Source organism: Staurois parvus, unplaced genomic scaffold (genome assembly GCF_062004578.1).
Source record: "Staurois parvus isolate SC_StPar_1 unplaced genomic scaffold, SC_StPar_1.0 ptg000410l, whole genome shotgun sequence".
In the NCBI taxonomy this organism is placed as follows: Eukaryota; Metazoa; Chordata; class Amphibia; order Anura; family Ranidae; genus Staurois; species Staurois parvus.
In genome coordinates this window covers 1581372-1606998 of record NW_028318206.1, presented here as the reverse complement: position 1 = coordinate 1606998, position 25627 = coordinate 1581372, and the positions used below count along the sequence as shown (strand labels likewise).

At 45.7% G+C, this 25627-nt stretch overlaps 1 protein-coding gene across 3 annotated transcripts in view; it reads right to left on the bottom strand.

Annotated features, from left to right (window-relative positions):
• The window catches only part of MAPK8IP1 (mitogen-activated protein kinase 8 interacting protein 1), a 136201-nt gene that overhangs the window by 59749 nt on the left and 50825 nt on the right, over positions 1-25627 (bottom strand). The window contains exon 1 of one of the 3 annotated variants that reach the window (XM_089686768.1): positions 24477-24599. The exons of the other annotated variants lie outside the window; for them this stretch is intronic. Coding sequence (XP_089542894.1) covers positions 24477-24529 — 53 coding nt within the window. The 5' untranslated portion in view covers positions 24530-24599. Of the gene's footprint in view, positions 1-24476; positions 24600-25627 lie in introns of those variants that run through there. 3 annotated transcript variants of the gene reach the window in all.

Below are 25627 nucleotides of genomic sequence, written 5' to 3'. Positions count from 1 at the left end.
CTTACTCCTGACCTCTGCATTAGAAAATACTTACCTCTGAGTTACTTACTCCTGACCTCTGCATTACATACTACTTACCTCTGAGTTACTTACTCCTGACCTTTGCGTTACATACTACTTGCCTCTGAGTTACTTACTCCTGACCTTTGCATTACATACTACTTGCCACTGAGTTACTTACTCCTGAGCTTTACATTACATACTACTGACCTGAGTTACTTACTTCTGACCTCTGAGTTACTTTTTCCTGACCTCTGAGTTACTTACTCCTGACCTCTGAGTTACTTACTCCTGACCTCTGAGTTACTTACTCCTGACCTCTGAGTTACTTACTCCTGACCTCTGCGTTACATACCACTGACCTCTGAGTTACTTACTCCTGACCTCTCCATTACATACTACTGACTTCTGAGTTACTTACTCCCCATTACATACTACTGACCTCCAAACACTGCGTTACCTACTCCTGACCCTGGCACTCAGCAATACATACTACTGACCTCTGAACTCTGATACCATCTTTAGACCCCGACACTCAGCAATACATTCTGCTGACCTCTAAACTTTGTGATACTTACTCCTTACCCTGGCATTCAGCAATACTTACTACTGACTTCTAAACACTGTATTATTTACTCCTGCCCTTGGCACTCAGGAATACATACTACTGACCCCCGAACGTTGTGTTACTTACGCCTGACCTTGACACTTGGCAATACATATTGCTGACCTCTGTAAATGTTCCCAAAGGTGAACTTATCCTTTAAGAGCTGTTGCAGCCTTTGATCTTGATTTTCCTTTAACCTGACCTCACATCTATAATGCAGTGCAGGCTTTCCCTGTCCTGTTGCTGCATGAGCAGTGCTGATGAACACAGGCATATGTTGTATTCAGGTATCAGGCACCAGAAATCCGCCATGCCACCTTCCCATTGCAAAAACTGGAGCCAAAAGTGTTCATTTGTTGTACTTAGTGATTTCTATCGCTCATTTTCAATCCACATCCGGATTTTTAACTAGAACAAAGCTGATTTTTTTTCTTCCCAAACGGGGCACCCCAGAGCTGTAAAGCTCTTCGTCATCAGAAATCTCCTTCCATACATTATACATGGGTGCCTACATCTGTTCATTCTCCTTTAATGCACAAAGCTACTGGGCATTCATGCATTTGTTCCCGTCTCTGGCAGACAGTCAGGACACAGACAGACAGTAAATCCCTGAAGCCAACTCGCAGCTCATGCAAATCTTTCAAAGACAAGAAAAGCCACTGGGCTTGTTATCTCACGCCGCCAGAACCGCGAGGACGCAAACCAGGCCTGGCCCTTTTATGCAAATCGGCAGGAAAAAAATAGATCCAGCACCATCCCTTCCCGGTTTGTGTCAATGGTGACATTCAGGGGTCAGGCTGGGGCGCTGGGTGCGACTCTACGCCTCAACATTTCTGATGAAAGATCCAGGTTTTGTGCCGTAACAGATCGGAATCTTCCGACTTATATATGTATCAGGCTGGTAATCAGATAAAGCAGCAATTTTATATTCCGATAATTATTGCACAGTAATAGCAAATGATATCCTGCTACAAAGCCATATAGACGGTCTCAGACCCGAGACCAGGGGTCTCCAAACTTTCTAAACAAAGGGCCAGTTTACTGGCTTTCAGACCTTAGGGGGTCCGGACTGTGGCCATTGGGAGTAGAAATTGTCCTGCATCATTGGGAGTAAACAATGCATCTTTGGCATTATTCTTGGTGTAAGTTGGAGAAATAGTGCCCCGTTGTTGGTGTCAGTGAGGGGAATAGTGCCCCGTTGTTGGTGTCAGTGAGGGGAATAGTGCCCCGTTGTTGGTGTCAATGGGGGGGGGGAATAGTGCCCCATTGTTGGTGTCAATGGGGGGAATAGTGCCCCGTTGTTGGTGTCAATGGGGGGGGGGGAATAGTGCCCCGTTGTTGGTGTCAGTGAGGGGAATAGTGCCCCGTTGTTGGTGTCAATGGGGGGGGGAATAGTGCCCCATTGTTGGTGTCAATGGGGGGAATAGTGCCCCGTTGTTGGTGTCAGTGAGGGGAATAGTGCCCCGTTGTTGGTGCCAATGGGGAGAATAGTGCCCAGTTGTTGGTGTCAATGGGGGGAATAGTGCCCCATTGTTGGTGTCAATGGGGGAATAGTGCCCCATTGTTAGTGTCAATGGGGGAGGGGGGAAAGTGCCCCGTTGTTGTCAATGGGGGGAGGGAATAGTGCCCCATTGTTGGTGTCAATGGGGGAATAGTGCCCCATTGTTAGTGTCAATGGGGGGGGGGAATAGTGCCCCGTTGTTGGTGTCAATGGGGGGGAAATAGTGCCCCATTGTTGGTGTCAATGGGGGGAATAGTGCCCCGTTGTTGGTGCCTATCAGTGCCATATATTAGTGCTGCCTTTCAGTGCCCATCAGTGATGCTTGTCAATGCCCATCAGTGCCACCTACCAGTGCCTCCTCATCAGTGCCCATCAGTGCCACCTATCAGTGTCCATCACTGCAGCCTCATTAGCGCACATCAGCGAAGGAGAAAAATCACTTATTTACAAAATTTTATAACAAACACTAAGAAAAAACATTTTGTTTTCAAAATTTTCAGTTTTTGGTTTGTTTAAGAAAAAATAAAAATCCCAGAGGTGATTAAATGCCAACAAAATAAAGCTCTATCTGTCACAAAAAAATGATACAAATTTCATATGGGTACAGTGTTGCATGACTGCACAATTGTCATTCAAAGTGTGACAGCGCTGAAAGCTAGAAATTGGCCTGGGCATGAACGGGGTATAAGTGCCCTGTAGGCTTGTGGTAGCGCAATGCTTGTGTTTTTGGTGCGGGTCCACTGAAGTCTGCTGCACTCAAACACAATCTTCTTTGGAAAAAATATGCACCAGCTCAACAGGCACAGATCTGAACTAGATCCATAGGAAACCATGTTAAATAGACAGCACTGCGTTTCTGCAAAATGCACTAAAAATGCATAGGTGTGAACAAGGGTTAAACTCCATACTGGGGATGGTTCTGCTTAAGAACAATAACAATGGGGTTAGTTTACGAAGGCTCCGTTCACACCAATGCATTTTTGTAGTGATTTGTGCCTTTTGCAGAAACGCACTACAGTCCATGTAACATGGTTTCCTATGGAACATGTTCACATCTATGCTTTTTTGAGCTGCTGCATTTTGAAAGGGTCAGGGACTTTTTTAAAAGCAAAAAGCAGCATTTTTGCTACAATTGATTTCAATGGAGAATCTGCTGAAATGCAAGGAAGTGGATTTTTTTGCGCGTTTTGCATTTTTATTCTGCCCAGCAACAAAAAAAATTCCACTAAAAAGGGAAAAAAAAAGAGCTGGTCTGAGACAGTGTCATTCTCCCCAACAATTAGGCGGCAGCACCGGTCAGAGACAGTGGCATTCTCCCCAACAATTAGGTGGCAGCAAAGGTCAGAGACAGTGTCATTCTCCCCAACAATTAGGTGGCAGCACTGGTCATAGACAGAGGCATTCTCCCCAATGATCAGGAGGCAGCACCAGTCAGAGACAGTGTCATTCTCCCCAACAATTAGGCGGCAGCACCGGTCAGAGACAGTATCATTTTCCCCAACAATTAGGTGGCAGCACCGGTCAGAGACAGTGTCATTCTCCCCAATGATCAGGAAGCAGCACCGGTCAGAGACAGTGTCATTCCCCCCAATGATTAGGAGGCAGCACCGGTCAGAGACAGTGTCATTCTCCCCAATGATCAGGAAGCAGCACCGGTCAGAGACAGTGTCATTCCCCCCAATGATCAGGAGGCAGCACCGGTCAGAGACAGTGGCATTCTCTCCAACAATTAGGCGGCAGCACTGGTCAGTGGCAGTGTCATTCTCCCCAAAGAGCAGGAAGCAACACCGGTCAGAGACAGTGTCATTCTCCCCAGCAATTAGGTGGCAGCAAAGGTCAGAGATAGTGTCATTCTCCTCAACAATTAGGTGGCAGCAAAGGTCAGAGACAGTGTCATTCTCCCCAACAATTAGGTGGCAGCACTGGTCATAGACAGAGGCATTCTCCCCAACAATTAGGTGGCAGCACCAGTCAGAGACAGTGTCATTCTCCACAACAATCAGGAGGCAGCACCTGTCAGAGACAGTGTCATTCTCCCCAACAATTAGGCGGCAGCACCGGTCAGAGACAGTATCATTCTCCCCAACAATTAGGTGGCAGCACCGGTCAGAGACAGTGGCATTCTCCTCAACAATGAGGCGGCAGCACCGGTCAGAGACAGTGTCATTCTCCCCAATGATCAGGAAGCAGCACCGGTCAGAGACAGTATCATTCCCCCCAATGATCAGGAGGCAGCACCAGTCAGAGACAGTGGCATTCTCCCCAACAATTAGGCGGCAGCACTTATCAGTGGCAGTGTCCTTCTCCCCAATGATCAGGAAGCAGCACCGGTCAGAGACAGTGTCATTCCCCCCAATGATCAGGAAGCAGCACCGGTCAGAGACAGTGTCATTCTCCCCAATGATCAGGAGGCAGCACCGGTCAGAGACAGTGTCATTCTCCCTGACAATTAGGCGGCAGCACCGGTCAGAGACAGTGTCATTCTCCCTGACAATTAGGCGGCAGCACCGGTCAGAGACAGTGTCATTCTCCCTGACAATTAGGCGGCAGCACCGGTCAGAGACAGTGTCATTCTCCCCAATGATCAGGAAGCAGCACCGGTCAGAGACAGTGCCATTCTCCCTAACAATTAGGCGGCAGCACCAATCAGTGGCAGGGGAGTTCTCGTATACCAGGAGATGTCCACTACATCCCCTCTCCGCATCACTGATGCAATAGTGAAAGGTTCAGCTAACAGCTTGCAGCATGGTCTGTCTCCCACAATGCCCTCACCACATTTACCCAAACCCTGAAACAGACCTTCCTTTTCTGCTCCACAGAGCCTTGGTCATGCTGGTATGTGTAGTTCCACTGCCAATCTGTAATACAGGCTCTGTGTCGGGGACTACATCTCCCAGGAGACATAGTTGCTCCCAGCAGGCTCTGTCTTTCCCGGCTGGGCCAATGTGACTGCGCAAAAATATCCCGACCTGGAATTCAGCTTTATTGCAGCATGCCTCTATGCAGAAAAGTGTGCAGATTTACGTATGCATAGGTGTGAATGGACCCATGTAGAGTAAAGTCACAAGTTTGCTTTCATCCCCTATATACCCTGGTCATATACTAACCCTTCCTTTACTCCCCTGCCACGCTGCGCCCCACGGAGGTCTACATCTACTTTAAAAACACAGAAGAAACCAAAGATCACCAGGCAAGGGTGTGGGGTGGGTGCCACCATGTTACTGTAGTGCCATCATTGTATCTCCTGTGTGGCTTCCTATGGGGGCAATCAATGGGGGAGGGGGGCTCTTGGAGCCTTGAGCACCGGCAGTCCATGTAACATGGTTTCCTATGGAACATGTTCACATCTATGCTTTTTTGAGCTGCTGCATTTTGAAAGGGTCAGGGACTTTTTTAAAAGCAAAAAGCAGCATTTTTGCTACAATTGATTTCAATGGAGAATCTGCTGAAATGCAAGGAAGTGGATTTTTTTGCGTGTTTTGCATTTTTATTCTGCCCAGCAACAAAAAAAATTCCACTAAAAAGGGAAAAAAAAAGAGCTGGTCTGAGACAGTGTCATTCTCCCCAACAATTAGGCGGCAGAACCGGTCAGAGACAGTGGCATTCTCCCCAACAATTAGGTGGCAGCAAAGGTTAGAGACAGTGTCATTCTCCCCAACAGTTAGGTGGCAGCAAAGGTCAGAGACAGTGTCATTCTACCCAACAATTAGGCGGCAGCACTGGTCATAGACAGAGGCATTCTCCTCAATGATCAGGAGGCAGCACCAGTCAGAGACAGTGTCATTCTCCCCAACAATTAGGCGGCAGCACCGGTCAGAGACAGTATCATTTTCCCCAACAATTAGGTGGCAGCACCAGTCAGAGACAGTGCCATTCTCCCCAATGATCAGGAAGCAGCACCGGTCAGAGACAGTGTCATTCCCCCCAATGATCAGGAGGCAGCACCGGTCAGAGACAGTGTCATTCTCCCCAATGATCAGGAAGCAGCACCGGTCAGAGACAGTGTCATTCCCCCCAATGATCAGGAGGCAGCACCGGTCAGAGACAGTGGCATTCTCTCCAACAATTAGGCGGCAGCACTGGTCAGTGGCAGTGTCATTCTCCCCAATGAGCAGGAAGCAGCACCGGTCAGAGACAGTGTCATTATCCCCAGCAATTAGGTGGCAGCAAAGGTCAGAGACAGTGTCATTCTCCTCAACAATTAGGTGGCAGCAAAGGTCAGAGACAGTGTCATTCTCCCCAACAATTAGGTGGCAGCACTGGTCATAGACAGAGGCATTCTCCCCAATGATCAGGAGGCAGCACCGGTCAGAGACAGTGTCATTCTCCCCAGCAATTAGGTGGCACCAAAGGTCAGAGACAGTGTCATTCTCCCCAGCAATTAGGTGGCAGCAAAGGTCAGAGACAGTGTCATTCTCCCCAACAATTAGGTGGCAGCAAAGGTCAGAGACAGTGTCATTCTCCCCAACAATTAGGTGGCAGCACCGGTCAGAGACAGTGTCATTCTCCCCAACAATTAGGCGGCAGCACCGGTCAGAGACAGTGTCATTCTCCCCAACAATTAGGCGGCAGCACCGGTCAGAGACAGTGGCATTCTCCTCAACAATTAGGCGGCAGCACCGGTCAGAGACAGTGTCATTCTCCCCAATGATCAGGAAGCAGCACCGGTCAGAGACAGTGTCATTCACCCCAATGATCAGGAGGCAGCACCGGTCAGAGACAGTGTCATTCTCCCCAGCAATTAGGCGGCAGCTCCGGTCAGAGACAGTGTCATTCTCCCCAATGATCAGGAGGCAGCACCGGTCAGAGACAGTGTCATTCTCCCTGACAATTAGGCGGCAGCACCGGTCAGAGACAGTGTCATTCTCCCCAGCAATTAGGCGGCAGCTCCGGTCAGAGACAGTGTCATTCTCCCCAATGATCAGGAGGCAGCACCGGTCAGAGACAGTGTCATTCTCCCTGACAATTAGGCGGCAGCACCGGTCAGAGACAGTGTCATTCTCCCCAATGATCAGGAGGCAGCACCAGTCAGAGACAGTGTCATTCTCCCCAGCAATTAGGCGGCAGCTCCGGTCAGAGACAGTGTCATTCTCCCCAATGATCAGGAGGCAGCACCGGTCAGAGACAGTGCCATTCTCCCTAACAATTAGGCGGCAGCACCAATCAGTGGCAGGGGAGTTCTCGTATACCAGGAGATGTCCACTACATCCCCTCTCCGCATCACTGATGCAATAGTGAAAGGTTCAGCTAACAGCTTGCAGCATGGTCTGTCTCCCACAATGCCCTCACCACATTTACCCAAACCCTGAAACAGACCTTCCTTTTCTGCTCCACAGAGCCTTGGTCATGCTGGTATGTGTAGTTCCACTGCCAATCTGTAATACAGGCTCTGTGTCTGGGGACTACATCTCCCAGGAGACATAGTTGCTCCCAGCAGGCTCTGTCTTTCCCGGCTGGGCCAATGTGACTGCGCAAAAATATCCCGACCTGGAATTCAGCTTTATTGCAGCATGCCTCTATGCAGAAAAGTGTGCAGATTTACGTATGCATAGGTGTGAATGGACCCATGTAGAGTAAAGTCACAAGTTTGCTTTCATCCCCTATATACCCTGGTCATATACTAACCCTTCCTTTACTCCCCTGCCACTCTGCGCCCCACAGAGGTCTACATCTACTTTAAAAACACAGAAGAAACCAAAGATCACCAGGCAAGGGTGTGGGGTGGGTGCCACCATGTTACTGTAGTGCCATCATTGTATCTCCTGTGTGGCTTCCTATGGGGGCAATCAATGGGGGAGGGGGGCTCTTGGAGCCTTGAGCACCGGCAGAGGACCCCAGGAAAGGAGGATCGGGGCTGCTCTGTGCAAAACCATTACACAGAGCAGGTAAGTGTAGACATGTTTGTTATGTTATTAAAAAGGAAAAAAAACAAGCTTTACACTCATTTTAATTCCAGATTACGATGTCACAGTGGTCACATGATAAGGTGCCCATCCTGCCAGTTCACAATTCTCACCAGAGACCAGATGCTGGAAGTGACAGTTTGGTCACTGTGCTGAGACCACGCACTGAGCACGCTCTTGGCACTGAAACTTTGACCCAACAGGGCCCAACGGGGCCACAGACAGCAGTAAAACACTGACTGATTCTAGCCATTCCCTACTCTTCCCAAAACAAAAAAAAACCTTTTTTTTATCTTCGTGCGTTTTATGCTTGAAGGTAAAAGAACCTTCTGTGAGCAGCCCCCCCCCCCCCAACACACACACACACTTGCTGAGCTCCATCATGATCCAGCGATTTGCACAGGTGCATCGGCTTTCCAGGGACTCTTCTTCCTCATTGGCTGAGACAGCAGCAGGAACCATTGGCTCACACTTCTGTCAATCACAGCCAATGAGGAGAGGGGGGGTGGGGACAAGCCGCGTTCCTTGTCTGATTGGGAGTGAGCCTGCTTGGTTGCCCCCCTAGCAAGCAGCTTGCTCTGGGGGCACTCGGCAGGAAGGAGGGCCCAGGAGCACTGGCAGGGGGAACCGAGAAGAGGATGATCATAACCACTGCACAGAGCAGGTAAATATAACATGTTTATTTTTTTTTTAATTGCCTTTAACCACTTCCCAACTGCCCTATAGCCCGGGGCGGACAGACAACTCATGGGGCTCCTGGGCAATAGGGGATCATGGGGCCCCTGTGTCCTTGCCCACACTCAAAGCACACCCAAAAAATCCTACAAAAAGGTACCAGGGGCATCTCATGGGGCCCCTTACTGACCCCGGGCCCTTGGGCAGTGCCCGAGTGCTCGAATGGTCAGTCCGCCCCTGCCTATAGCAGAACTACTGCTACAGGGCAGCAGGGGTGCACAAAATCATGTGTATATACATGAATTTGTAACTCCGGGTAGGGGCGCATGTGCATCCTACCCACGCCGCCATTGGTGGCTATTCCCTGCTGGTACCCAGTGATCGCCGAGCATCACTGATGGGGGAGAGGTCTGTATGTAAACAATACAGACCTCCCCCCCGTCAGCTCCAGCACACTGCTTTGTATGGCTCTGCATAGCAGAGCCATACAAAGCAGCGTGCTTTCATAATAAAACTGCACACAGTTAACCCTTTGATCTCCCCACATGTTAACCACTTCCTGCCCAGTGTCATTCATATAATGTCAGTGCTTTTTATTAGCACTGATCACTGTATTGGTGTCACTGGGGATGTCAGTGACAGCTAGTCAGTTCCCCCCCAGTGTCAGAATGCCCGACGCAGTCCCACTATAAGCCGCTGATCGCCGCCATTACTAGTATAAATAAATTAAATTAATAAAAATTCCAGTATATATATCGCATTTATATTTGTAAATGCTATAACTTTCACTTAAACCAATTTACACGTATTGGGATTTTCTTTAGCAAAGACATGGAGCAGAATACATTCTGGCCTAAATATATGACGAAATTTGATTTTTAAAATTTTTTCACTGGACATGTTTAATAGCAAAAAGTCAAACATAATGGGTTTTTTTCAAAATTGTTAGTCTTTTATTGTTTATAGCACAAAAAAACGCACAGGCGATCAAATATCACCAAAATCAACCTCCATTTGTGGGAAAAAAATGACGTAAATTTCATTTGGGTGCAGCGTTGCATGACCGCGCAATTATCAGTTAAAGTAACGCAGCGCTGTATCAGAAAAAAATGGCCCGGTCAGGAAGGGGGGTAAATCCTCAGGAGGGCAAGTGGTTAAGCTCCTAGAAGCTGTTATCAGCATTTTTTTATGCTCCTAGAAGGGAATAGTGTTCTCCTATGTGTCTGTGCACACTACTTTAGTCTAGTGGCCTTTTCTGAGCTGCAACGTTTACGCCCTATGCACACTAGGGGGTTGTTTTTTGTTTTGTCTTGGGATTTTTTTAAGCTCAAAAAATGCTAAATAAAAAAAAATCTGGTAAAGGCCTCTGGAGGGCAAGTGGTTAATATCAATTAGTAACAACAACAAATTTTAAAAAATAGTGGTCCACTATTACAGGGAAAAGATAGAATCTGATTGGCTGAAATTGTTTATTGCAATTTGCATAATATTGTTACTTACAAATACATTGTATTGTGATCAAGAATCTGATTGGCTGAAATTGTTTATTGCAATTTGCATAATATTGTTACTTACAAATACATTGTATCGTGATCAGTAAGATGAAGTAGGGATCTGTAGAACTGCAAGCAGTCTCATCATCCTGGCAGTGTACTGCAATGTGGAGTCACTGAAGTCATTGCTGCCACTAAGTATCATTATTACCCGGATCCATTCGCCGGAATACGCCAGGGATTAGCTGGCAGGGAATGTAAAACTGATATCATGAACCTTCCAATTTAGCAAGTCATAGTGCAGCAAAATCCCCGTCCGCTTCTACCGGAATCCTGATCTTCCAGGACGAGGCTGTGCTCTATGTACAGAAATATACAGAAATATACAAAAATGTACAGACTCATCCACCTTACCAACCGCTCCGTTTCCGCCACCCCCCTCTGCCAATCCCTCCACTGGCTTCCGATTGCCCAACGGATCAAATTCAAACTGCTAACACTGACGTACAAAGCTGTCCATAATACTGCCCCAAATTACATCACTGACCTAATATCCAAATACCACCCAAAACGCACTCTCCGTTCATCACAAGACTTCCTTCTCTCAAGTTCCCTGATCTCCTCCTCCCATGCCCGCCTCCAGGACTTCTCCAGGGCATCACCCATCCTCTGGAACTCCCTACCCCAGTCCATCAGACTATCACCTACTCTCCTCTCCTTTAGGCGCACCCTAAAAACCCATCTCTTCAGGGAAGCCTACCCCACCCTCTGCTAACTGCCGATCTCCTCCACTCTTCCTACCACTCCATCCCCCACAGCTTTTCCTCCCATACCACTATCTCCTCCCTCCTAGATTGTAAGCTCCAAGGAGCAGGGCCCTCGAACCCCTTGTGTTTCGCACTGTATTGTTATTGTACTGTCTCATGTATTGTCTCCCATTGTAATGTACAGTGCTGAGCGAACTGTTGGCGCTATATAAATACTGTATAATAATAATAAGGGGACCAGCTGGGATGAGCCAGGACCAAGGGCAGACTGACCATTTGGAAACTCGGGCACTGCCCGAGGGCCCGGGGTCAGTAGGGGGCCCCATGAGATGCCCCTGGTACCTTTTTCATAGTCTTTTTTTAGTTTGGGCAAGGACACAGGGGCCCCATGATTCCCTATTGCCCGGGGGCCCCATGAGTTGTCAGTCCGCCCCTGGCCAGGACTATAGGGGTTCATCCACATGGGTGTCTAAAATGCCGCATATACATACATACAGCCAGGGACGGACTGACCATTTGAAAACTCGGCACTGCCTGAGGGCCCGGGGTCAGTAGGGGGCCCCATGAGATGCCCCTGGTACCTTTTTCATAGGCTTTTTTGAGTTTGGGCAAGGACACAGGGGCCCCATGATCCTCTATTGCCTGGGGGCCCCATGAGTTGTCAGTCCGCCCCTGCGTACAGCCTAAAGTTTTGTATACACTATAGGAATCAATAGGCCATGCACACTGACTCTACATCCGGCCTTGAGTATATAGGAGGGGAAAAACCGATCCCCTCCATTATCCTCCATTATCCTCCAGTCTCCTGCAGCCGCTGAATGCCTGCAGTAGGAAGAGGAGGAGAAGCGGGCTTTCAGCGGCTGCAGGAGACTGGAGGATAATGGAGGGGATCGGTTCTTCTATATGCCACCCTGCTGGCCCTCCTATCCAGGTGTAGACAAATCTGACAGGGGAGCAGCACGACCCCTATAGTTACCCCCAACTCACTAATGCCTAACCCATAGGCAGGAGCCACTGTCATGTGAAATGAACACTAAGGCGATACTCCGGAGATAGAAGCACACAATATGCACAGTAACACTGTAATCTGTGGCCATACTTCTAACATTACACGGTTAGAGGACACATCTCCCTCGGTGTGCAGGATTTCTGAGTCAGTACCGCGGAGCGTGTAATCGTCTCCACCAAATCAGCAGTCCCATCATTTCAATCCCAATGACCAATCTGAAAGTTGCAACTGGGTCCTGGAGACACACTTCTCCATAACTCCATGCTTGTTCTCCTTACATCTCTCTGCTGTGACTCCAGGCTGGATCCCTAGGTACTCTGTGCTGAGAAGTCGGTCCAGTATTTGGGGAACTGGTCGCTAGTGAAGGGGCCAAGCATAACACCCCTTCATTACCAGAATGTCCATCACCTCTGCCACTTCACCCGTCTCCTGGCTGGTTGTTTGCTTTAACAAGTGACACATATATGGTAGTCCTTAGCAATGGCAATCTAGCCTCCTCTGGACAGCTTTCTTCTCGTTAGACCTCCATACTGTTTTTTGATACGTCTTACATGTACCCCTTTAGAGACTTCAGACCAGGCGCTTTCGATGAACAATAAAGATTCTTTACTGAAGTAGATATAGGCAACAACTGGACAGTATTCCGAGACATCTTCTACACATAGTCCTGTACTTTGTTCTGTAAGTGCCCCATGACGTAAGTGTTCCATACCAAAGCAATAGTCCACACAGGGCCGTGGATAAGGGTGTACCACCAGTTCTTCTGTATGGGGGGCCCAGGCCAGCAAAATGGCCCAGGAAGCTGGGTAAATGGGATGTGAGCAGGGAGGGTAATCGGCACGGTAGGGGGGCAATTAGAGGAACCAATGCCCTGTATGGCTCTCTCTGCAGCATCTGAAAGCTGGATTATTCTCCTCTTCCTCCTTTCCTCCTGCTGGATTTCAGCTGATGCAGAGAAAGCAAATACAGGGGATCGGTTACAGTAATTGCCCCCCCCCCCGCCCACCATGCTGATCACCCTGCCCGTGCACATCTGAGTCACCCAGCTGCCTGGGCCCCCACAGTGTCGGCTTCTCTCCTCTCCTTCCCACCGGCAGCTCCAAGCACACAATAGGATCCTTCAGAATGGAGAAGGGTCCTAAATATTTTCAGATTAACCAGCCCTTTCCTTTCTGAATGAACACAATGAGTGATCAGTAATGATCACTCACTGTGTCCATTCATGACTGAAGCATAGTAAACAATTTTTTTTTAAGGGGGCCCTGCCAGGATGGCTGTATGGGGCCCCATGGTTTCTAACAGCAGTCCACATAAGCAGTAAATTTGCCAAGGCAATATGTAATTCATAGGAGACTAGCATTAGTCCATGTAGAGACCCCAGATGAACTCCCACAAAGGGGCAATCTGGCAGAGTAACAGCTACAGCTTGACAGTATGTCTGGAACGTGGCTCCATTTATATTGTATGACCTGCAGGGGGCGGTAACCTTCTGAAAAAGAGTGGGGAAACCTGACCAGTAGTTTTAAGCCTTCCCTCTCAGATCCACCAGTTCGGCAGGTCAACCCAAGGACAACAGTTGCTACAAGATACACTGTAACAAGCAAGGACGGACTGACAACTCATGGGGCCCCCGGGCAATAGGGGATCATGGGGCTCCTGTCTCCTTGCCCAAACTCAAAAAAGCCTATGAAAAAGGTACCAGGGGCATCTCATAAGGCCCCCTACTGACCCTGGGCCCTCGGGCAGTGCCAGAGTTTCAGTCTGCCCCTGGTAACAAGTAATTGTACATATATTGTACACAGTTGACCTGAAGAACCTCAGAGCATGAACATAGCAGAAGAGAAATACTTTAACACTTAGAACACTCCAGCCTAGCACACGTGATGAAAAATCGGACAAAAAAAACGCCACTTTTGGAGCGATCATCCAATAATCTGATCGTCAGTACAGCGCTTTCAAGAGCCAATCATGACAATTCATGCAAAAATATCCGAAGGGACAAGCACAAAACTTTTTCTTGCAGAACAAACGATTTTCATTTATTCAGTACAGTATTTGTCCATAAAAAATTGAGTCATCAAGAGAACGCATGCTCGGAAACAAAAGAATACATTACAATGCAATACACCACATCACTTCCGAAATGATAAATTCTCGTATCTTAAGCCCTGGTTCACACCGATGCGGTGCGGAATTTGAAGCATTTTCAGTGTGATATACGCATTAAATCGCACCCCATCCATGCGAACTGATGCGGGTGTGTATGGTAAGTTAACACCCCAAAATCGGTCCACAAAACGCGGTGCGATGTGCAGAATCCGATTACATAGGTGTGAATACCCATGAGATCCGATTCTAGTGCAGACCAAAAAAGGCATCCTCTTTATCTATATTCAATGAACAACAGATAATATCATTTTAAAGTCCATAGATATAATACAAAAATATTCATATATTCGAAGTAATGACCCAAGGTGACACTGTAAATCTTGGTATTCTGTTATTCCACAATCCTTGTGAGCGGCAAACAAATAGTTAAAATGCGCACTCACCAGATACGCATAGATAATGCGCAGTATATAAATCAATGACGGTCTGCCCGGAATCCCTCTTAAGGATGGTACTGGAGAGAACAGCCCAGGGTGGAAGGATAGCATCAAAGTGACTTTGTGCCCGGAGGTCCCCTTTAAGGATATGGATGCAAACCTCTTCTGAATAGAGAAATGGTCACCAGGGGGAGGGGGCTCTGGGAAATTAAAAGCTCACCAAAGAGCGACAAAGGGAAATGCCCATAGTGTAGTAAGTTATGATCCAAAAATGTATTCAGCGTATAAAATGATAAAATACACATACATGCGGAAATTCCTTAAAATGCAAATCCTTAAGTCGGTAAAAACAGTAAAGCAGCCTAAAGCTGCTATGAGCACTGACAAGCTGGTAAATATGGTGGCTGCCGGACCTCTGTGATCTGGCCGCGTAACGTCAGGGCATGCAGGCTCCTCCAAGACGCGTTTCGTACACAGTGTACGTCCTCAGTTGGGGTATGCCTTTTATTTTTTTATATAAAAAAAGGTCCTGCACGTTTATGGTGCGGGTGCAGTGCGAATAGAGCCATACAAAATGTATGGCTCCAATCGCACCGCATACAAATCGCATGTGATTTGTACAGAAATGCGGTGCGGTTCCTGTGCGAATCACATGGGATTTACCGCACCGCATCAGTGTGAACATGAGCTTAGCAACATCTTCATTTTCAATATGAGACTAGCATGGAAAAGTAAAAAAAACAAAAAACAAAAATGGATGATCATTCGTCCAATAGTCCCATCGTGTGTACGAAGCTAGGGAGCACCTGCTTACACTGCGAATTCCCACCTCTGGTCTGGACGCGGTAAAAACACAGATCAACTGCCTTTTTTTACCACGGCTCTGCTGCCAGTGTGAACTAAACTGAGAGTCTTCTTTAGCTGGGAGCTTTTACTTTTCGATGCTTTATTAAGGAGGATGGCATTTGCAGCAGTAATGTGCTACTGAATAAACGTTTACAGTAACTGGGAGCTTTAGTAACATTGTTCCCATAATAGATGCTCTGAGCTCATCATTTGTAATAAATGCACTAATATGTACAACAATTCTGTGTATTAGGCCATCAGCTACAATTCTTAGGCCACCCGTTGTAATAAGAGGGATCAGACAGACATTTCCAGTAATAGGGCTCATTAGATAAACCTCTGATATAGCACAGCTTATTAGGTAAACCTTTACATTCATTTACACTGGAACACCTGCGATCAGCTTTACTAAACGCAGGAGAAGTCATCTTGGAAATATATTCAACTTTAGGCCTCCCAGATCACTTTATCCTGAATTTAGATGTTGCTGCTTTAAGTAACACCCATGTGGATGAGATCTGCACAGTGCCGGGTTAAACTCCCCTAGGGCAGTGGTCTCCAAACTGTGGCCTTGGGGCTGGATGTGGCCCTTTGCTTGCTTTTATATGGCCCTTGGGCCATTATTCCCACCACTGTCAGCAACAGTTGGGTATAGTTCCTGCCACTGACACCAATGATGGGGCACTATTCCTCCCACTGACACCAATGATGGGGCACTATTCCTCCCACTGACACCAATGATGGGGCACTATTCCTCCCACTGACACCAATGATGGGGCACTATTCCTCCCACTGACACCAATGATGGGGCACTATTCCTCCCACTGATACCAATGATGGGGCACTATTCCTCCCACTGATACCAATGATGGGGCACTATTCCTCCCACTGACACCAATGATGGGGCACTATTCCTCCCACTGGCACCAATGATGGGGCACTATTCCTCCCACTGACACCAATGATGGGGAACTATTCCTCCTACTGGCACCAATGATGGGGAACTATTCCTCCTACTGACACCAATGATGATACATTATTCCTCCCACTGACACCAATGATGATACATTATTCCTCCCACTGGCACCAATGATGGGGCACTATTCCTCCCACTGATACCTATACTGGGGCACTATTCCTTCCACTGACATCAATGATGATATATTATTCCTCCCACTGATACCTATACTGAGGCACTATTCCTTCCACTGACACCAATGATGATACTTTATTCCTCCCACAGATACCAATGATGGGGCACTATTCCTCCCACTGGCACCAATGATGGGGAACTATTCCTCCCACTGGCACCAATGATGATACATTATTCATCCCACTGACACCAATGATGGGGCACTATTCCTTCCACTGACACCAATGATGATACAGTATTCATCCCACTGACACCAATGATGGGGCACTATTCCTTCCGTTGACACAAATGATGATACAGTATTCATCCCACTGAGACCAATGATGGGGCACTATTCCTTCCACTGACACCAGTGATGGGGCACTATTCCTCCCACTGATACCAATGATGATACATTATTCCTCCCGATACCAATAATGGGGCACTTTTCTTCCCTCTGACACCAACAATGGGACACTGTTTACTCCCACTGACACCAAGACATTTTCTACTCCCAATGGCCACAGTCTGGCCCTCCTAAAGTTTGAAGGACAGTAAGCAAGCCCTTTGTTTAGAAAGTTTGGAGACCTCTGCCCTAGGGAGTCAAACCCTTGAGGCCCACCTCAAAGGTTTTATTTTCTGCTTCTGTGATTGGCTCACCGACATTCCCAGATGTATGCACTACGATACAAGTCAGATTTTGGGCATCCCCTGCAACAAACATGTTTGATGAGATACTCCCAAAGGGAAATCACGATGCAGACCCTGCCACTTTCCTCATTACAGCAAGTGCAGCAGCTGATTGATATATATAAAGCCACTCCCATACAGATTCACATTGCAAATGGACACAGAAAGCAAACAGCTATTTCTTCAGAACAAAAGGACGGACTCCGCAACAAAGGTTGTTAAAATCCCTGCAATGTACAGAGATCACCCAGAGGGGAATGTTTTTTTCTCAACAGAAATTGATTTACTCCTTAATACAGTATTTTCTCTATAAAGTCTTTAATGTAAGGTTTTCATTACTTTAAGCTGATTCATTCTTTTCTATCCTAAGTAAGCAATTTAAGAAAGCTTCTTTGTAATTTTCAAGAACAAATCAATATTATTTTTATCTGTTGTCAAGGGGCCCTTAAATAGCATGGGGCCAGTGGGCTGGTGCCTACTCTGCCTATGTGATAATCTGGCACTGGACCTAAATCTTTTTTAAGGCCTCATTCACATGGGCTTACCGATCCATATACCCATACAAAGTGCTGTCTTCACCTGCGCAGGATACATAGGTGTTCCAGGCAGACAACCTGTTAAAGTCAATGACAGGCAGGAGGCTGCATAGACCTGCACAATCCTGACTGTACACCTGCACAATCCTGACTGTTCACCTACACAATCCTGACTGTACACCTACACAACCCTGGCTGTACACCTACACAACTCTGGCTGTACACCTACACAACCCTGACTGTACACCTGCACAACCCTGACTGTACACCTGCACAATCCTGACTGTACACCTGTACAACCCTGACTGTACACCTGCACAATCCTGACTGTACACCTGCACAATCCTGACTGTACACCTGTACAACCCTTACTGTACACCTACACAACCCTGGCTGTACACCTACACAACCCTGGCTGTACACCTACACTACCCTGGCTGTACACTTGCACAACCCTGACTGTACACCTGCACAACCCTGGCTGTACACCTGCACAAGGCTGACGGTACACATGCACAATCCTGACTGTACACCTACACAACCCTGGCTGTACACCTGCACAAGACTGACGGTACACATGCACAATCCTGACTGTACACCTGCACAATCCTGACTGTACACATGCACAACCCTGACTGTACAACTACACAATCCTGACTGTACACCTGCACAATCCTGATTGTTTACCTGCACAAATCCGACTGTACCCCTGTACAACCCTGACTGTATACCTGCACAATGCTAGCTGTACACCTGCACAACCCTGACTGTACACCTGCACAACCCTGACTGTACACCTGCACAATCCTGACTGTACACCTGCACAATCCTGACTGTACACCTGCACAACCCTGACTGTACAACTACACAATCCTGACTGTAAAACTACACAATCCTGAATGTACACCTGCACAAATCTGACTGTACACCTGCACAATCCTGATTGTTCACCTGTGCAATCCTGGCTTTACACCTGCACAATCCTGACTGTACACCTGCACAAGACTGATGCACAGACATGAACACAGACAGAACACCTGTGCATCCTGCATGGGTGACGACAGCCCATGGGTGCATGGATCAATACACCTGTCTGAAAAAAGGCTTTAAGGACCGGCTCACTCAATTTCTGCGTTTTGGATGCGTTTTTGAGTGTGTGTTTTTGATGTGTGTCTTAATATGTTTTTGATGCACTACGGTACATTTTTCCCCTCTTCCAGCACCCTACCTGCAGCTCCTTGCTTCTCCTCTGACCCGCTCCTTTGTACGGTACATTTTTTTCTCCTCTTTCTTTCTTCATCTCAATTCAGGACATGTGCGTTCTGATGCATTTACATGCATTATAATGTGTTTTCCATGCGTTTTACCACATTCCAGATGCATTCCATACAGAAAAAAATGCAGCATGCTCTACTTTTGTTGATTGCATTGGAACGCACTGCACTGGTGTGAACTAGGGCCATTGGAATAAATAGAAAACGCTGTGCATGCGTATTTGATGCAGGTTAAAAACACAATGGACTGCATCTGCTGTGAACCAGCCCTCAAAGCAGGTTTAGGCCTCATTCACACAGGAGTATCTACCCAAACACCTATGTGAAGTGCTGTCTCTGCACAGGTGCTCCATGCATCCACATGCAGGCAGTCCTATTCATGTCAGGTGGGATGCAGCAGCTGTGTCTGTGCAGCCGCTGCATCCCAATAGATGTGAATGGGATTGCCTGTACATGGATGCATGGAACACCTGTCCATCCCGTGTGGTCAAAGAGGACCCTGTACACGAAGCTACAAATAGGTGCGGTTCTGTGATAGAGGCCTTAGCGTTTAGAGGTCACATTTCTATGCATTAAGGCCTCCTTCACAGGACGAAACGCGTTAGTGGTGCCTGCTTACCCTGCATTTAAATCTGAATACAGCTAAAGCTGGAATATCTTAACTCAAGAAAAAGTGATCTGGGAGTCATAAATATTGTTTATACATCCTGTATCACTTCTCCTGCGTTTACAAAAGGGAAACGAATGTCTAATTGGATCCTGGACGCCCAGAATTCTGTTTTCCTAAATGCATTTAACCACCTCCCGCCCGCCATATAGTCCAATGATGGGCGCAAGGTGGTTCTCTCGTTCTGATAGGACGTCATATGACGTCCTGCCATTCTCACCGTGCATGCGCGGCTCAGGGAGCGCGCAGTGCGGCGATCGGCAGTGCTCTGTGCCGAAGATGTCGGCTCGGTCATGTGATCAGCTGTGTCCAATCACAGCTGATCACATGTAAACAGGGAAATGACGGTTATCGGCATTTCTCTCCTCTCGAGCTGTCACGCTGACAGAGGAGAGGAGAGCCGGTAATCGGCATTCCGCGGAGGGGACATGTACACTGATCATCAGGGCACTGATGATCAGTGTGCCCTGATGATCAGTGTGGCCCCAGAAGTGCCACCTGTCAGAGTCCATCAGTGCCAGCTGAACAGTGCCAGTGCCCATCAGTGCCACAATGCCACATATCAGTGCCTACCAGTGCACATCAATGCCACAAATCAGTGCCCATCTGAGGTGCCCTTCAGTGTCACCCATCAATGCCAATCAGTGCCACCTATCGGTGCTGCCAATCAGTGCCACCTATCAGTGCCGCCAATCAGTGCCAGTCAGTGCTGCCTATCAGTGCGCATCAGTGCCAGTCAGTGCCATCTAACAGTGCCACCTATCAGTGCCAGTCAGTGCTGCCTATCAGTGCCATATATCAGTGCTATATATCAGTGCTGCCTTTCAGTGCCCATCAGTGATGCCTGACAATGCCCATCAGTGCCACATACCAGTACCTCCTCATCAGTGGCACCTACCAGTGCTTCCTCATCAGTGCCACCTATCAGTGTTCATCAGTGCATCTTATCAGTGCCCATCACTGCAGCCTCATTAGCGCACATCAGTGAAGGAGAAAAATCACTTATTTACAAAATTTTATAACAAAAACTAAGAAAAAACTTTTTTTTTTCAAAATTCAGTGGATTTTGGTTTGTTTAAGAAAAAATAAAAATCCCAGAGGTGATTAAATACCACCAAAATAAAGCTCTATCTGTCACAAAAAAATGATAACAATTTCATATGGGTACAGTGTTGCATGACCGCGCAATATTTATTCAAAGTGTGACAGAGCTGGAAGCTGGAAATTGGCCTGGGCAGGAAGGGGGTATAATTGCCCTGTAGGCTTGTGGTTAAACTGACCGCACCTAAATGCAGGTAAAGGTAACGTGACAAACCATTTATGTGCGTTTAGAAAACTCCCCGAACACATGAGGCCCCAGGCAGTCTTATTCATGTCAGTTGGGATGCAGCAGCTGTGTCTGTGCAGCCGCTGCATCCCAATAGATGTGAATGGGATTGCCTGTACATGGATGCATGGAACACCTGCCCATCCCGTGTGGTCATTCCTAAATGCAGTTAAACTGACCGCACCTAAATGCAGGTAAAGGTAGAGTGACAATCATTTATGTGCGTTTAGATAACTCCCCGAACCCATATAAACCAGGTCTGATGGTGTCGGTGTGAATGAGGCCCCAGGTAATCATCTACAATTGCAGCATTGGATGACACCCAATAAACAATAGAAAAGAAAGCTCTAATAAATCCGGACATGTCAACTCCATGTTTAAAGGATAAACGCAAATATTGAAGGAAGGACCGCCTACAGTAACCCATGGCAACCAGATTTCAGCGTTTCAGTGTGAACAATGGAAGACAATCATTCATTGGTTGCTATAGGTTACAGCACACTACTAATATTAATCAATACTATTCTGCCTTTGGGTTGTTTGCACTGATCACCTGCAGAAGAGCCGGCTCAGTGTTCTGTACGTCCTGCGTGCACGCCGCGTCACTTTTGCTTCTGACTGTTTACTGAGGCCTGCGATGATCTGGGGGGTTTTCACATCCCTAATATTATGACAATGGCCGCGACACAAAACGCAGGAACCTCTAGCAATCAGATTTCAGTTTACTGAAGGCGGAACAATGAAACAAGAATTCTGATTGGTCGGTGTGAGCTGCTACACGGTGCGCTTTCTGCTTTGCTTTATGACTGAGCTATGCTGTTCATTAAGGCAAAGTGCCACTAATTATTCCCCAACAAGAGGTAATCGTTCAATGATGGACTTCACCAAGATCACCAAGGCCTAATCAGCCCATCGCATCCAAATAAAGATCGCTTTCAGAAAAAAAGACTTAACCCCTCCAGCCATGGAGAACATCGTATAAATAAAAGGCGGAATGGAATTTATCCATTATACCAAAACACTACCATTATTATATCACATGATATTGACATTCCTTTATTACTGTTATACATAGACGCCTGAAGGGTGTCATACTACCATACACTACTGTGTCACCATTATTATTGTACTTTATACAACATTATATCACCATTATTATATTACTATTGTTATATTACCATTATATTACATTATATCACCATTATTATATTACTATTGTTATATTACCATTATATCACCATTATTTTATTACTATTGTTATATCACATTACATTATATTACCATTATACTTAAAAACTATGTATTTAAGCCGGAATGGTATTTTACCATTATACCAATATTATACCATTATTATACTACCATTATATTACCATTATACATATAAGACTGAATGGGATTTAATTGTTATACCACCATTATATTACCATTATTACATGTCATTATCATATTATAATATATTAACATTACATTACCATAACATTATGCTGCCATTATATCACTACTATTCTACCATTAATATCAATATATTACCATTATTAACATTACCAATATTATCATTATGCTACTATTATACTACCATTCTATTTCCATTATTATCATTATACTACTATTATATTACCAATATATTATCATTATACTACCATTATGCTACCATTATATTACCAATATTAACATTATGCTACTGTTATACTATCATTATTTTACCATTTGTATCATTATACTACTTTTATATTACCAATATATTTCCATTGTTATCATTATACTTCAATATATTACCAATATTAACATTCTGCTACTGTTATTTTACCTTTTTTATCATTATACTATTATATTACCAATATATTTACATTATTATCATTAAACTACTATCATATTACCAATATACTATCATTAAACTACTATTATATTACCAATATATTATCATTATACTGCTATTATATCACCAATATTAACATTAAGCTACTGTTATTTTACCATTTTTATCATTATACTACATTATATTACCAATATATTTCCATTATTATCATTAAACTACTAATATATTACTAATATTAACATTCTGCTACTGTTATTTTACCATTTGTATCATTATACTATTATATTACCAATATATTTTCATTATTATCATTAAACTACTATTATATTACCAATATATTATCATAATTATCATTAAACTACATTATATTACCAATATATTATCATTATACTACTATTATATCACCAATATTACCATTCTGCTACTGTTATTTTACCATTTTTATCATAATACTATTATATTGTCAATATATTTCCATTATTATCCTTATACTACTATTATATTACTAATATATTACCATTATACTACTATTATATTACCATTGTATTATTATTTTTTATTTTTATTTTAGTTTTTGTTATTGTATTATTACTACTATCATTATACTATATAATATTACCATTAAGCTACCATTATATTACCAATATTAACATTATGCTACTATTATACTTCCATTTGTATCATTGTACTATATAGTACCAATATATTATCATTATTAACATTATACTACCATTATATTACCATTGTCATTACATCACCATCATAGATATAAGGTATACATATAAACCTGAACAGTATTTTATTTTTTATTTTACAGATAATACCAATTGGAATATTTGCCAATGTTATTAAAAGATAAAGCAAATATATATATATATATATATATATTTTTTTTTTTTTAAGGAAAAAGGTAAAAACCTTGAATTCATAAAATATGTAGGATACCCAATAGACAGATAATTTATATAGTGATGACATCCCACATGGCCTTGTATGGCAGGGCAAAATGGCAACAATAAGGTGCAGTAACCTATAGCAGTCAATCAGCGTAACAACCAGCTACAACCATCTTTAGCCCATCCAGAATGATTGTGCTTGCTCTTCCGTACAGAATACAGAGCTCAGCTGCAGAAGAACTACAAGTCCCAGGAAGCCCCCCTTCCCCCATACTGGGCCTGCCTGAACCCCCCTAGACAATGCATTATGAGATGTCTCAGAATTCAGGAAGGAGCTAGGGTTGCCACATGATCCCTTTAAACCCAAACACATATTCATCACACTAATGTAGCTGGGCTAATTGAATGCAGAGAAGATGAGTTTACTGATCGCCTTCATCCGCCCCAGAACCTGTGTGATGAACAGGGGCGGACTGACCATTTGGAAACTCGGGCACTGCCCGAGGGCCCGGGGTTAGTAGGGGGCCCCATGAGATGCCACTGGTATCTTTTTCATAGGCTTTTTTGAGTGTGGGCAAGGACACAGGGGCCCCATGATCCCCTATTGCCCGGTGGCTCCATGAGTTGTCAGTCCGCCCCTGGTGATGAATATGTGTGGGGTTCAGGGATGAGGTGGCAGTCCTAGAAGGAGACCCAACATAAGTTTGTATAGAAGAGGAATGGAATAAGAGTGGTGCCATGGAGGGCCCGTCCTCTGCAGTCCAGGACAAAGGGGACCCTCCCAGTCCTACCATTTCTCCCACTGGTTCTCCAGCCAGCTGGCCTCGTCCTCGCTGGATTCCATCTGCGTGGAGCCCAGGCCTCCGCCTCACCCCGCTGCCTCCCTCTACTAAAATTAATAAGCTCCCTTCCCCTCCGCTGCGCATCTCTGCTCATTAAAAATACATGGAAGCAAGTGTCTGACAGCAGCACAATCTGGACGGCGTTCGGTTTCAGAGAGCAGCCAAGCTCTGTCTCGGGTGGGGGGCGGTAATTGGTTGGATAAATGCTGGTTTCTCTCTTCCAGGCAGTGGAAGGGTTAACAGCAAAGTGATCAGGCTATTCATAGTGGCAGGGGCGGCCATCGATAGCCCGAGACTAAATCTGATCCCCACACACGGTACAATCCGATTGTACAATTTCCATTAGATGTAGTGCCAGGGTCTGTCTGATTTGGTAGTTTAGGTAGGTCCAGGGGCGGACTGACCATTTGGAAACTCAGGCACTGCCTGAGGGCCCGGGGTCAGTAGGGGGCCCCATGAGATGCCCCTGGTACCTTTTTCATAGGCTTTTTTGAGTTTGGGTAAGGACACAGGGGCCCCATGATCCCCTATTGCCCGGGGGCCCCATGAGCTGTCAGTCCGCCCCTGCTGGTAGGTCCTCATATTAAGTTCACCATACACCATACAATCTGATTGTACAAACTCCTTTGGATCTACCGCCAACTATAAACTGCAAAGGCCTGCTTCCTTTTACACAAATTGAATGGATTGTTTAGATTTGATCTCATATTACATAGTTTTGATCATTCTAAATGAGATTGTACAATTAGATTGTATGGTGTGTGGGCCAGTCGTACACAGTTTTGGTAGGTCTAAAGTTGATGGTACAGAGATTGTTTGGTCAGATTGTAATGCGTGGTGAGACTTAAATTGGCCGTATCTTATCCAATCTGATTGTTCAATCTGTGTAAAACAGGCATATAACAGGCAAAGCTTCTGTTCCTTCCAGGTCACGGCTCATGCGCATATTTTTTTCGTAAAAACGATCGTACGATTTGACCATCATTGACGCGAAAATCAGTTGTTTTCCATGAATTTTCCAACATGACCGATAATCCAAAAGTGGAAAAAACGCGAAAACCAGCCGACGAATTAACCCACTAACAGCGCGAAAATCAGCC